This window comes from Phalacrocorax carbo, chromosome 10 (assembly GCF_963921805.1).
Source record: "Phalacrocorax carbo chromosome 10, bPhaCar2.1, whole genome shotgun sequence".
In the NCBI taxonomy this organism is placed as follows: Eukaryota; Metazoa; Chordata; class Aves; order Suliformes; family Phalacrocoracidae; genus Phalacrocorax; species Phalacrocorax carbo.
The window spans coordinates 1,106,273-1,120,888 of record NC_087522.1 but is presented as its reverse complement, the minus strand read 5'-3'; the positions used below and the strand labels follow the sequence as shown (position 1 = coordinate 1,120,888).

General features: G+C 41.9%; 1 protein-coding gene across 6 annotated transcripts in view; it reads left to right on the top strand.

The window, feature by feature from the left end:
* Positions 1-14,413, top strand: part of RBBP6 (RB binding protein 6, ubiquitin ligase) — a 31,751-nt gene extending 17,338 nt beyond the window's left edge. For 4 of the 6 annotated variants that reach the window (XM_064461320.1, XM_064461319.1, XM_064461322.1 and 1 more), the window contains 13 exons: positions 861-949; positions 1,072-1,168; positions 2,021-2,160; positions 3,071-3,243; positions 3,976-4,079; positions 4,512-4,864; positions 5,949-6,045; positions 6,126-6,204; positions 6,298-6,355; positions 7,266-7,628; positions 7,988-8,089; positions 9,517-11,265; positions 12,415-14,413. In XM_064461320.1, coding sequence (XP_064317390.1) covers positions 861-949; positions 1,072-1,168; positions 2,021-2,160; positions 3,071-3,243; positions 3,976-4,079; positions 4,512-4,864; positions 5,949-6,045; positions 6,126-6,204; positions 6,298-6,355; positions 7,266-7,628; positions 7,988-8,089; positions 9,517-11,265; positions 12,415-13,990 — 4,980 coding nt within the window. In that variant the 3' untranslated portion in view covers positions 13,991-14,413. The remainder of the gene's footprint in view (positions 1-860; positions 950-1,071; positions 1,169-2,020; positions 2,161-3,070; positions 3,244-3,975; positions 4,080-4,511; positions 4,865-5,948; positions 6,046-6,125; positions 6,205-6,297; positions 6,356-7,265; positions 7,629-7,987; positions 8,090-9,516; positions 11,266-12,414) is intronic. The other 2 variants (XM_064461324.1, XM_064461321.1) reach the window with 1 other exon arrangement.
* The last annotated feature ends 203 nt before the right edge of the window (positions 14,414-14,616 follow it).

The following is a 14,616-nucleotide window of genomic DNA, read 5'->3' as shown; positions in this document are numbered from 1 at the left end:
GAAGGTCCAAATAATTTACAGTCACTCCCTTAGACCCTGCTTGTATCTGGACTAGTGTGTAATAAAAACATGTGAACAAGTAATACTTAAAAATCAGCTGTCTTCAATAATTTGAAGATCTAGTTCTGCATAAGGTTTATATTGCAGTTTGCACGTTAAAAGGACACAGCTAACTGGAAAAAAACCGCAGGTTTTGCTTACTGTAGTTAAATCACTTAACACGAAGAAGTTGGGGGGGGACCATGCAGTTTGGACTGCCTACAGCACATGGTGGTCAGATTTCTGCTGAAAGGAATCTCTTGTCTTGCTGAGGGATTATAGAAAGCTTGATTCCTTGTAATGCGTCTGTGTCTGAAGCTGAATTTCAGTAAGCAAAAACAACTTCCCCGACTCTGAAGTTGTGTGTCCTTTTAACCTGCAAAATGTAAATGCCGATACTTGCCTGCATCTTTATCAATTAAATGTACAGTGGATATATTCTCCTTCAAATAGTCTGGAGCTTCAAAATCCGTTTAAAAATACCGGCTAGAATATTTTTTTCTACACGTAGCTTCAGTCCACTTTGAAGAAAATTGGATTGGTTACACGAGTCTTTGTGTAAGGTACAAACAGAGCCTAAGGTTTGGAGTGCCCAAGAATGTTCTTTTCAAGTAGGTTAACAGGCACATAAACATCATGTAATGGCGTAAGGACTCCCCAGAATCTTCAGGACAAATATATTTTATATAAGCAGCTGTTTTCATGCAACCTCAGCTAGTGTTGTGCTGCTCTTTACAGGATTGGATGAGTGGTGTTGTCTTTGGCTGTGTGGGCTTAAATGTGTTTCTAATGTGTGTGTCAAATAATTACCTGTTAAACAGACTGCCAATCTGGCTGAAGCCAATGCTTCCGAAGAAGATAAAATAAAAGCTATGATGACACAGTCTGGCCATGAATATGATCCGATCAAGTAAGTGTTGAGAACGTCAAATCTGTTTTTTGAAGATCATGGAAAAAATTGTACGGATGTTTGCTTTAACAAGAGAGACACATGCATCCCTTTTTCTTTTTTTTTTTCCCCAAAAAACTTAGTTACATGAAGAAACCCTTGGGTCCACCTCCACCATCGTATACTTGCTTTCGTTGCGGGAAACCTGGCCACTATATAAAGAACTGCCCAACGAACGGGGTAAGACTGGGGGGGACTTCTGGTGTTACTTCATTTTTTTATTTTTTTTTTTTACCTTGCAGTTACTTAACCAATACATGAATATTCATATTACGACTTGTTTCTCTTGGGGTGAAATACAGAAATTATATGGCAGTGTTGCACAGTGTTTCAGAATTCAAGGGAAACCTGGAGTTATAGATGTGAAATTTCCTTTGTTTTTTCCCCTGTAGGTCGTAGGCATTAAATATGCCTATAAATCTTCCTCTGTGAACTTTCATGTATATTTTGATATATTTTCATATTATTGGAAAATTTGTTCTGTTTTTAACTCTTTTTAATGGCAGTTCACAGTTTTTAGTATTTCTTATAAAACGAAGATGTCTGTTGGCCCCATCTATTGAATACTTGTGCGTTTTAATTACCCAAGCCTCTGGCTGGGTATTTGTGCCATTTAATGTTAGTCACTGAACGTGTGTGTATGCACGAGGTATGAATTCAGCCTTCATATCTAGATGGTGAACGCAAGTTTCTCGGTGACTGATTCAGAGCACCGAATTAAGCTCTCCCTCTGAATCGGGTTGGAGGAGGAGCAGGTTTGTGTCTCCCCTCTGAGCGGATGGTGAGCTGAGGGGTACGTCACCCTTAAGGAAACAGAAGTGAAGCCAAAGAACGTCTAATGAGTTCAAAACACTGCTCGGGGCTCTGGAATGTCCTGGCTGTATTCACTTGGGGGGAAAAAAGTATTTTAGTTGAGCAACGCTTATGCTAGGTAAAAGGAGAAGATTAAAGGTATTTGCTGCTTAAAATCATCACTGAAATCTCATTTTAAGTGTGGGTCTTGAGATATGTCTGCATTTCTTTTCTTAACAGGACAAAAATTTTGAGTCTGTTCCCAGAATTAAAAAGAGCACAGGCATTCCAAGGAGTTTCATGATGGAGGTGAAAGATCCCAACACGAAGGGTGCTATGCTGACAAACACTGGAAAATACGCGATACCAACTATTGATGCGTAAGTATGGAATTAATCGGGCTGACCAAAAAGTGAGCAAGGGAAACCACGCGTAAACGCCTGAGTGGCAGCGCAGCCAAGCTGGCCAGCATTTGTAATTACAGGGGAGGAAGCATCGTCATTGTATCTTAACCTTAAAATCTGTGATGCTTTCTGATACTAAAATAGGGTGGTCCAGTTGTTCATAGCCTGGCAAGTTGGTTGACCTTGTGGTGTGCTAAGAGCCTGTATTTCTGCAAAACCTTTGTGGTGTTTATAGTCGGAATCGTTCTCTTTGACAGCTTGTTTTGCTTGTTTGGTGTTTCAAAGGTTCCTTGCAAAATTTAACAAATAGCTGTTGGACTGAGATTTCCTTCCCCTCTGACTTTTATCAAATCCCATGTGTAGAACAGACTGAAGTTTTCCTGTTGCTATAGACGTCAGAAGATGGTACTGTGTGCTGACAAGAGTGGCTGTTCTAAAACACACCTGGTAGCGCTTCTGTTTTTCTGCCTCGGATCTCCTTTTGTAGAGGCTGTAACATAGACTCCTTCTATTTATAAAATGTAATTACTCGGAGATGACCAGCTTTATCCTGAGCCTGCAATTTACATTCACCCTCTGGCAAAGGAGAACTGAGATTCATTTCACCTGATTTCTAGCTGTCAAAAAAATATTGTTCTAGTCTGAGCTAATTTCTGAGTTGATACAATGAATGGGAGAGTTCTGCAGCAGGAAAATTGTTCCCCCCTCCCTCTTGTAGTGTTGTGGGTATAGAGAAGTAGTTTAAGCTAAATGCCTGTGCTTTAGAAGGCTGGTGTGGAGTGAGAATTCCATCTGTTCTCTTCCTTTGATAAAATCCAAAGCTTGGAAAAGTTTCCCTTTACCCATCTTTAATTTTTTTTCTTTTTTTTCCCCACCCTCTCTCCAGGGAAGCTTATGCGATAGGAAAGAAGGAAAAGCCTCCCTTCTTACCAGAGGAGCCGTCCTCCTCCTCAGAAGAAGATGATCCTATTCCAGATGAGTTGTTATGTCTCATCTGTAAAGATATTATGACCGATGCAGTTGTTATTCCCTGCTGTGGGAACAGTTATTGTGACGAATGTAAGTGTGATGTGTGTCTTTGTTAATTTAAAACATCACATCTGACATTTTGAAAGCAGAAATAGGAGATAACAAAATTACTCTGTTACCAGGTCCATTTAATACTTAAGTATACTCTGAACAGGAAAGGACTCTTTGTATGTATTTAAAACAAAAAGAGGCAGAAAGCCTTTTTCACTTTTTGCGTATCTAGTTAAATCCTCTTTGAATGCGGAAGAGCGAGTATAAGAGCGCATAACTGCGCAGGTGATTACAGTAGTAGATACCGAGTGCATTTTCTTTGCTCACAGCCCTTTCTCTCGTGCAAAGTTACGTCTCCAGCTCTGGTGACTTACTGTTGTCTGCAGCAAACGGGTGGTTGGGCGTTTAATCCGCGTTCTGCTCCGCGGGAGAGTTGGTTAAAGCCTTCAGAACTCAAACCTACAAATGTTTTTTTTGAAATTGTTTAATTCACTAACCTTGAGGTTGCTGGCATCTCACTGCACTAGATAGTGGAAAAAAGACACGGCCTACTCTATGTTGTCAAATGTTACCATAGTGAAATATCGAAGCTGTATAGTTATTTGCTGCATACTAGAAGTTTTTTACACTATTGAACATTTATAGCTTCCTGCGCTCAGTTAAAGACTGCATTCACCCATGAATCATACATGTGTTTTTGTATTTGATTACAACCCCAAAATTTGCCTGAGTTTGGCTAAAAACTATTTCGATGATTCTAATTATTCGCAGGTATTAGAACAGCGTTACTGGAATCTGAGGAACATACATGCCCAACGTGTCACCAAACAGATGTTTCTCCTGACGCTTTGATTGCCAACAAGTTCCTACGCCAGGTAACAGGATGGCTTTTACGTGGACAGTTTGTAAGAAAAGTCTATTTATAAAAAGCTGAAAGGGAAGAAGATATTAACTGACATCCCCTTAAGCAAGGGTAAATTGAATTAGGCTAAATTTACTTTTCAGATACACTATCTGTTGTTACAGAAGCTTACAACTCTTTAGAGACCATCTAGCAAATTCGGGTCACGCTTTTGTTTAATAAGATTGCCTTCCAAATTCGGTGTTAGCACTGAAGTACTTTACATACGGGAACCCTGAGTTACCAGACATTAATATCAGCGTTTAATGTGATGTGCTTCTATACCTGTGTGCTGCTTTATTTTAGGATTAATAGCATTTACAGGAATGCGCGAGTAATTTTGCTCTCATTCATCCATCTACCGAAGTTTCATATTACCTTTTTGTAAATGTTTTTCTGCCTCTAGGCTGTTAACAACTTCAAAAATGAAACTGGCTACACGAAAAGGCTCCGTAAGCAGATTCAACAGCAACAGCAGCAGCAACCGCCACCTCCGCCACCTCCACCACCCCTAATGAGACAAACGATAACACGTAACCTGCAGCCTCTACTCCGGCCAACAATTTCCAGACAGCAGGATCCACTAATGATACCATTAGCTTCTCTGGCTTCTCGTTCTGCTGCTTTGTCATCGCTGGGCCCTGGTCAGTCATCTGTGGCAGCTGGGTTGCCAGTAAATCCGTCTTCTGTCGTCGTCTCTGATCTCCCTCCAGCAGTGTCCCTGTCTCTCCGTGGTGAAAAGCCAGATGGACCTTTTCGGTAAGTAAGTCTGTAGATGTACATGAACATAAAAGACACCAAAACACTTAAGTTGGATTCTTCGTCTCGAGCTTCTCCGCTAGCGATCTATATATCATTAGTGACAGTTCCAGATGATTGTGGGAGTTCTGGTTTTTGTTTTTACTTTGAATGAGAACACTTTAGTAAGTGCCTCATGCAAGAATTTTCAGAAGTACTTCTTGTTTGGTTCCTTTATCCGTCATTCAGTACAGGTTCACCTTGAAAGAGGAACTTTTTTCCCTAGGAGCCCCTTGCTTTTAAGTGGCTAGCAATTCCTAAAGCAACCATGTAGCTATGTCAAACCATCTTGGGTGTGGTATTTTCTCTTTAGTACTGAGGAAATAGTATTTTCACGAAAAGTCTAAAAGTATGATTGTAGGTAAAATTGACCAGGTGTTTTCACGTAACTTTTTTTCTACAGTATTCCTACCATCAATATGATGAGTCGGAGTCATCCGCAGGAATACACGGTGTAGCCAGGGACGCGTAGTAAACATTGAAACACTGTAAATTTGAGGTATTTACAAACATGAAGGTGTAAGTTTGCAACCCAGTGAAGTCATATGAAAATACATGAAAAATCTGTACTGTTGTTTAGGGCTTATATTCTTTCAACTTCATGCCTTGCACACAAACAGCCACTCTGTCCAGAAGACTGTCAGGCTCAGCTGTACCCTTGAACACAAAGGATCACAATTCAAAAGAACCTCTAAGGCAGCCTCTGAATTAGCACATAAACATTTCCTAACAGCATTTCAGTTCTTGCATCTTCCAAAACTGAGATTCAGTGTGTGGGTGAACCATACTCTAATCCTTCCATGTGCAGTTAGCTCCAGAAAATATTTTTTCAGCAAGCTTCCTCTTCAAAGGCCACTAGTCCGCGGAGACTTCTCGGCACGCTTCATTCGGAATCAGCCAACTTCACTTTTGTAAATCTGATTAAGATTATTTTTTCTTTTTTTTTCCATTTACAATAGTCAACCTTTTCTAACCTTAGACTTTGTGTTTCCAGCAGCACTTCAAAACAGTGTTTGACTAATAAAACATGTGGGTTTTGTTGTAGTGATGCCGATACGGTCATACCTCCTGCTGCTCTGGTGACTGCCGCCGAACTTTCTAAATCTTCCTCTCTGTCAATCACCAGTTTGTTGGAAGAGAAGGTAAATTTCATTTCAACATCTGCAATGATTCTTGTATTTTAGTAGAGCTTATTTTCTAACTGTTTGCATTTATGCACAAGGGCTATCAGGTTCCGGTACTGAGACAACCAGCGTTACCAAGTCTTCTGGGCCCCCAAGGACAATCAATTCCCACAACTGGTGAGTAACTATAACTTGAGAATTTCTTCTGAAAGATTATCTTCACATAAACTGAGTAGGGTTTTTTCTTTTTTTCTCTCCCCACTCCAAAAGGTCATCCAATGAGAGCCAGTACAATTCGTTCAGCAGGTGGCAGACCAGGCTGGGAACTGTAAGTATTCCACAGAAATTCAATATATTACTACTTGTAACCTCTTAAATTAGGCCATAACACATAACATACACAACAGCTGATTTGTGATGAAATAAGTATGCACAGATAGTTGTGGAGAATACAAGTGGTAATTAATTTTTAAATGGCTTAATTTGAATTAGCTTTAGCAAAGGAGACCTGTGCTTGCAGTAAGATTATTTAAAATAAAACTCCAGTACATAATTGAAAAGAGGACTCTGGAAAATGAACGCTTTTTGAGGAAACCATAATTACATCTGAAAATCAAATATAATTAAAAGATCAGATGGAAAGCCCCCCTTTTGATTACTGGCTGAATACGGCTGAAGAAATTGATTTCCCAATAGAAATCAGCCTCCAACATTCTTTTTTTAACAACTTAGTTGATACCGATTGAGCAAATTATTGGAAAAGTCAGCGCTGTTAATTTATGACAATTTTAATTTCTTCCATTTGGTCATCTCAGACAGCCAAGCTGCTTTCTCTCAGATGGAGAGAGAGGAGCCTGTTCTTTCTGTTATTGCAGTGTCAGGTTAGCCCTTCCTTTTGGTATATATTTGTTATGGGTAGATCGTAAGGGTGCGTTGTGCTTATAAAATCTTAAAGGTAAATCAAAACAAAACGCAGGATCCATCCCACAGATTATGTAAAATCTCAAATTCTGTAAGCAAGAAGCTAACAATTCAGGGACAAGAACAGGGAACGGTTTTGGGTAGGGGTGTGGGAGGGCAAGTATGAGGATCAAGAAATGAGTGTAGTCTCCAATGCACAGAAAGCAGGGAAAAAATGCTTGAGAACCAGAAGTGCTCGCCACCACGCTCCCGCTTCATTCGCTTTCCTCTTCAAGATCGGGGCAGAGTGTAACAGACACGTTTTTGGATTCCTTTAGTTCAAATCGAGGACGCCCGCACAGTGAACGTGCCCAGAGGACTCAGGCCCCGACACTACCAGCATCAACACCAGTCTTTGTGCCTGTGCCTCCACCTCCCTTGTATCCTCCACCACCCCACGCACTCCCTCTTCCACCGGGGGTGCCACCACCACAGTTTCCTCCTCAGTTTCCGCCTGGTCAGCCTCCATCTGCTGGGTACAGTGTCCCCCCTCCAGGATATCCCCCAGCTCCTGCAAACATGTCATCAGCCTGGGTACCAACAGCTGTACCAGCGGCTCATTCAAATACCATCCCAACGACACAGGCACCTCCTTTATCTAGGGAGGAGTTTTACAGAGAGCAGCGGAGACTTAAAGAGGAGTAAGTATTTGGCTCAATGAAGCCGCGTTGTTTTTCATTTTTGTGTTTCGGTAGCGTGTCAGACTGCAGTTACACTAAAGTGCATCTGGCATTAAAAAAAAAATGACGTAGTGGTTTTTCCGATATACTTTTTCGTTGCAGACGGTAAACATGCAAAGCTAAACCAAGACAAATGTAATTCTAAAACTTTCCCTAAAACTTTTAGGAATTCTAAACTGTTTTTGCTTAAATAGGATGTTCACCTTTTGCATTTGCATGCAGTATACGTTTTCTCATATTGGCCATGTTTTGTTTCTTAATGTCTTTTTGTAATAAAGGTCAAACTATAATTGTAATAAAGGTCAAACTTATTTTAACAGGGAAAAGAAAAAGTCCAAACTTGATGAGTTTACAAATGATTTTGCTAAGGAATTGATGGAATATAAAAAGATTCAAAAGGAGCGTAGGCGTTCGTTTTCCAGGTAACTGCTTTACATGTCCGTAATGGAGAAGCAGATTGTCTAGAAGAATCAGGAGGAGTTCCACTCCACCTCTCTATCGTTAGATGGATTGGATGATGCGAGGGATTAGCAGTGATCGCTAGCTCAAACACGGCAGAGGTTACAGCTGGCTGAGAGTTATAATTGGGCAGCGGTTGTTAAGGAACAGGTGTCTTTTCCTAAAGCTTCTCTGCAGTGACACCCTTCACCTCCTGCCAGCCGTGAGAGGCTGGAAACTGAATAGGTGGAGTTGCTGGATTTTCTGCGTCTCCCTATTCTGATTGTAACCATTACCTGAAAGCACTTCGGAGGAGATGTGCGAGAGGAGTTGTCTTCATTCCCTCTTTCGTTTATCTCATGTGGATACATGGAGAGATCTTAACCTGGACTGCAGACTGGTGGCTTTCGCTAGTGTTTTGTTGACATTGTTAAATTTTTCTTAGGAATTTAAAGATCAGGCTTGTTTGTAAGGAAATCTTAAACTGGTGAAGGACTTTGAGAGAAGGAACAATGCTAATGAGCATATGTGGAATAATGTGGAATTAAAAGAAAAAAGAAAAAAAAACAAACCAAAAACTTGTGAAGAAAAGACTCAGGGTAGCTGATGTTTTCTGTCCCCAGAAATCACTTGGGCAGGAGTCTGAGTAGGTCTCTCTTAGTAATGCTGTCAGTATCTTTCCTAGAGTAATGGCACTGAGTCCTCCTAATAGAGGCTGAGTTTAGAAGCTTTTAGATACGATATTTCTTGAGAGCGGTCACTAGCCTTGGTTAGAGCTAGAGGTGTGTGCAAACTTTTGCTAGGACATCTGGCTAGAAACGTTGCTTAAATAGCCCTGCATGTAGGATCGCAGTACAAGTATTTTGCATCCTGTACAAATTGCCAAATAACTAGTGAAGTTAAACAGCCTAAGCTGGCATTTTAAAATTGAGCTTTACTGTCTTCAGGCTAAATCGTGTTTTCTTGATGTTTGATACTGCACTGTAGCCACTGAGGCTTGCTCTTTTTGCGTCTTGCTGCAACAAAAATGATTTGACTGCATGTAGTTGCTGAGTAGTGAAAGATGTCCGTGTTCACATACCAGTAGAGGCCAGTATACACCACCCTAAATCAATCAATAGCTATGGCAGTTCATGTGATAGAAGTGAGTGGAAATAGACTTACCCTTCCTGTATGTTTTTACACTAACAAAGCAGCAGCTGTTCTGTCTTGTAAGCAGAAACTTTTACATGTTATCAGTTTCTTCAATTTGCAGTAGTATTATGTCAGCAGCTGAAAGAAGCTTTGACATAAGCATATGGAGAGAGAGAAAAAAAAAAACAAACCAAATTTGGGAGGAAGAAAACTGGGGAGAGTGACTGTTTAGAATTAACTTCATTTATGGGTTTTTTTGTGTTGTGTTTTTTTTAAGGTCCAAGTCTCCCTATAGTGCTTCATCTTACTCTAGAAGTTCGTATACCTACTCCAAGTCAAGATCAGGTTCTTCCCGCTCTCGCTCCTACTCTCGATCATTTAGCCGTTCCCATTCTCGTTCCTACTCACGATCGCCACCGTATCCAAGGAGAGGCAAAGGGAAGAGTCGTAACTATCGCTCTAGGTCCAGGTCACACGGGTATCACCGTTCAAGGTCAAGGTCACCCCCATACAGAAGATACCATTCTCGGTCAAGGTCTCCAGTATTTAGAGGCCAGTCTCCCACTAAACGGACTATACCTCAAGGGGAAGGAGAAAGGGAATATTTTAACAGATACAGAGAAGTTCCACCCTATGATATGAAAGCTTACTATGGCAGGTCTGTTGACTTTAGAGATCCATTTGAAAAGGAAAGATACAGAGAATGGGAAAGGAACTACAGAGAATGGTATGAAAAGTTTTACAAGGGCTATGCTGTTGGCGCTCAGCCTCGACCTCCAGTAAACAGAGAGAACTTTTCTCCAGATAGGTTTGGTCCACCTGGGACCAGGCGAGAGAACTCGCCGTACGCTCGGGGACGTAGGGAGGATTATCCTGGTGGGCAGAGCCACAGAAATCGTAATATTGCTGGAAATTACCCTGAAAAACCTTCTGGAAGAGAGAGCCATGGCATCAAAGATCCTACAAAATCAAAAGAGAAGGAGGTGGAAAACCCACTGGGAGATGGCAAAGGAAATAAACATAAAAAACACCGGAAGAGAAGAAAAGGGGATGAGAATGAAGGATTTCCCAATGCTGAGTTGTTGGAAGGCGCGAGAAAACCAAGAGAGCCAGCTGCGGCAGAAGACGTTAAAACAGACTCTCTGTTCATGCTCCCAAGCAGAGATGATGCCACCCCTGTGAGAGATGAGCCTATGGAAGCAGATTCTATTGCTTTCAAACCGGTGTCTGAGAAGGAGAAAAAAGAGAAGGATAAGCCAAAAGCAAAAATTGACAAGACGAAGCGGAAAGTAGAAGTGGCTGTTCCTCCGAAGAAAGACAATACAGTAAAACCAGCTAAAGCCTCCCAGGAGAAGGCGGATGCCGAGCGTGAAAAATCGCCTCGAACAGAACCTCCTGTGAAAAAAGTGAAGGAGGAGTTGCCAAAGACAGACAGTGTTAAAACATCTTCCTCTCAGAAGGATGAGAAGGCTCTTGGTACCCCACGGAAAGTTCACCCAAAAGTGACAAAAGATCACCCAGAAACCAGACCAGCCAAGGAGGAAAAGGCAAAGAAAGACCATCCAAAAGAAACCAAGTCAGAGAAGCCCTCCAACAAAGAGGACAAGTCAAAAAAACCTGCTGAAAAAAGCAAACCTTCTGATGCAAAACCCGAAAAAAGAAAAAGAAAAGCAGATGAAAAAGTCGATAAAGAACATGAAGCCACTTCTGTAAAGGCCTCTAAACCAGAAACCGCTGAATCGAAAACATCGCCGAAGGGGAAGACGGAGCCCGATGGTGAAAAAGGAGAGCGAACTCCAGAAAAGGATAAATCTGCTTTTCTTAACAACCCTGCGAAAAAGATTAAACTTAATCGAGAAACTGGCAAAAAGATTGTGAGTGGAGAGAACGTGCCACCTGCAAAAGAACCTGCTGAGAAACCTGAGCCCAGCAGCAGCAAAGTTAAACAAGAAAAAGCAAAGGGAAAAGTGAGAAGAAAAGTAACAGCAGCTGATGGATCTGGTTCAACTCTTGTAGATTATACCAGGTACCTCATCATTTCTTTTCCTGTTCTTTCTTTCCTCCTCCCCACCCAGAACATGTAAGATTCTTTATGGTGACTAATGAAAGGCACCGCTAAATCCGTGCTAACTGAGCGAACAGTCTGTGATCTTCCCTGTTAAACTGGAGTTGGGTCAAAATCCAATTCTGCTGAGACAAGCAGTCAGCGCTGCACGGAAAGCGAATGAGGTTAATTCATTGGTGGGCTCTTTGACCCTTAGTTCTGCAAGTTTCTTTGCCCTCTTCTTACTCAATATATGTTGAGTACTCCTTTTTGAGGGGTCCCCTCTACGTCTTCCTTCAAATCCAGCTTACTGCTGAAGGCAGGCTAACAGACACATATATGTATATATACACACACACATATATAAAATATACCGTGCAATATTCTGCGTCTTAAAAATTGCAAGGTTTCGTCAGCACGACATGAAATTATACCTTGCAGAAATAGCAGCTTGGTTGCCAATATGTTGTACTGATCTTTGCTGTGAGCGCAGTGCCATGTTGACACTGCTTCCAGCTCAGTGCCAACTTTTTTTGGCATTTACCTTGGAGATGTCTCTTCTATATTCCTCCGTGTGACATGGGGAGGGAGGAAAAAGCGTTCTAGTGTGGACCTGTTGCTACTTACATTTCAGTGTCTAGAGAAGCAGGACTATGCAAAGTCAAAACGTTCGAGACATTGCCGGAGACTTAAGATAGTGGCTTGATAATTCTAAAGGTTTTTAAACCGTACATTTTTTCTAAAGAACAATACTGGGACATGAGGATAAAACTTTGGTTGTGTATCCCTCTCCGTATTTGCTTGCTTACATGTTGCAACAGGAATGTAGATCTAATTTATCTGCCATTGGTAGAAATAGGACATGAAGGAATTACCAGACCAGACAGTCCGCAGTCTGATAATCTTGTGTCTTTGTTAATTAAATGTATAGTAGGAAGATACTAAAGGTACTGATTGCTCATAATCTTAGCTAGTGGACTCATCCTTTCTCTTGTCTGTTCCCTTAACTGAGCATATTTTGGAAAAATACTGAAGATTTAGGATTGAAACAAAAGCCGTTTTATAGAACGTTACAAAAGACGGCGGTGTGTCTCTCTCACCCATCAGTAACGTGTGCTTTTTCCCTCTTAGCACTAGTTCTACTGGAGGAAGCCCCGTTAGAAAGACTGAAGAGAAGCCAGATACAAAACGAACTGTCATTAAGACCATGGAGGAGTATAATAATGATATAACAGCCCCTGCTGAAGACGTCATTATTATGATCCAGGTCCCTCAGTCAAAGTGGGATAAAGATGACTTTGAGTCCGAAGAGGAAGACATTAAATCTACTCAGGTGCCTGCAAACGTAGGAAAACCTGCTAGTGTTGTAAAGAACGTGAGTGCAAAGCCAGCGAACCCCGTAAAACACAGTGAGAAGGAGATGGAACCTTTGGAGAAAACGCAGAAAACGACAAAAGAGGCGAGTTATGAAAGCTCCCAGCATGATGCAAAAAGTTCAAAAAGTTCCGTGTCGAATGAGAAAGGAAAAACCAAAGACCGGGATCATTCTTCGTCAGACAAGGACACTTCTGAGAAGAGAAAGAGCAGTGTTCAGCCAGAAAAAGACCACTCGGAACGTGCGACCGAGCAAGGAAATGGAAAAAATGTTTCTCAATCTTCCAAAGACAGCAGGTCTTCAGAGAAACACGATTCTAGCCGTGGATCCACTGCTAAAGACTTTACCCCGAACCGAGACAAAAAATCTGACCACGATGGCACCAGAGATCATTCTGGTTCCAAGCGGAGAGATGAAAAGAGTGAATTAGCAAGGAGAAAAGACTCCCCTTCTCGAAACAGAGAATCTACATCGGTACAGAAGAGTAAGCCAAGAGAAGAACGAGCAGAGCCGTCCAAAAAGGGCGCTGGAGATGCCAAGAGGAGCAGCTACAGCCCTCCACGTGAGCGGAAGCAGACTGACCACAAAGCTGCTCACGATTCCAAGCGTACGTTGGAGGAGCACAAACCTCCGGATAAAAACCCAGGAAAAGAGAAAGAGAAGGAGAAGCACGTGCCAGAAGTAAAGAGCAATAAAGAGAAAGAGCCAGCTGGTAATAAACCACCTGTGAAACAAGAATCCCCAGACGTAAAAAACGAGAAAGAGAATGTGGCTGGACAAAACGATAAAAGCGCTGTCAAGCCCAAGCCTCAGGTAAGCAGCTCCTCACGGCTCTCTTCTGATCTGACTCGAGAGACTGACGAGGCAGCGTTTGTACCAGACTACAACGAAAGTGACAGTGAGAGTAATGTATCTGCGAAAGACGAGGACGCGGCAGCAAAAAACGCGAAAGAACCGAAAGAAAAGGCTGTTGAGAAGGCGAAAGAGGAGACAGCAGCGCCCGCTGCGGCTGCCCAGCCCGAAGCCAGCCGAAGTCAAAGCCAGAGCAGCCCCAGCGTTAGCCGCAGCCGGAGTCAGAGCCCTTCCGAGAGTCAGACTCGAAGCCACAGCAGCAGTGCCAGCTCAGGAGAGAGCCAAGACAGCAAGAAAAAGAAGAAGAAAAAGGAGAAGAAGAAGCACAAGAAGCATAAGAAACACAAGAAGCATAAGAAACACATTGGAAACGAAACGGAATTGGAAAAGAGCCAAAAACACAAACACAAGAAGAAAAAGTCGAAGAAGAGCAAAGATAAAGAGAAAGATGACCAAAAAGTGAAATCTGTCACTACATAGGATGACAGATAATTAAAAAATGACTTAATTCCTAAGTCATCTGTATTAAATTTTGTTAAAATGTAAACGAATTCAAGCGTTGTAAATAATGACATGAAAGACCCTGTGCTGCACTTAAAATATTGCTGCTTGATTATTTGATTTTTACATCAGAGCTTTATAAAAGTGAACATTTTGTACAGAATTGTGAGTTGTGACCATGTAACATGAAAGGTTTTGCTGGGGCATCTTATTTTTAACCACCGTTAATTAGTTTGGGTGGAGTTTACTGTACTGTGAAAATTTTCACATTTGAATTTTTTTTTAATTGCCTGGCAGAAGAAGCTGGTATCAGTTATAAAATACCAGCAGAATGATTTGCGGAATACATTACAGCCCTGTTATGTCACTTTTTGATTACAATAAAAAGTTTTCAGTAAACTACCCGATGTGCTGAGGTTTCCAGTGGTAGCTGAACGTCGGCAGGGAAGGGACCCGTGACAGACGGCGGCCTCCCGGGAGAGCTTGCTGGCGGCCGGCGCGTACGGAAAACACCCCATCAGCGGGTTTGCTTTTCGAAAGGCAGGTAGGACTTCGCAGCTTCTGAACTGGCGCCGCGCGGGGAGGGGCCGCCAAGAGGCGCGGGG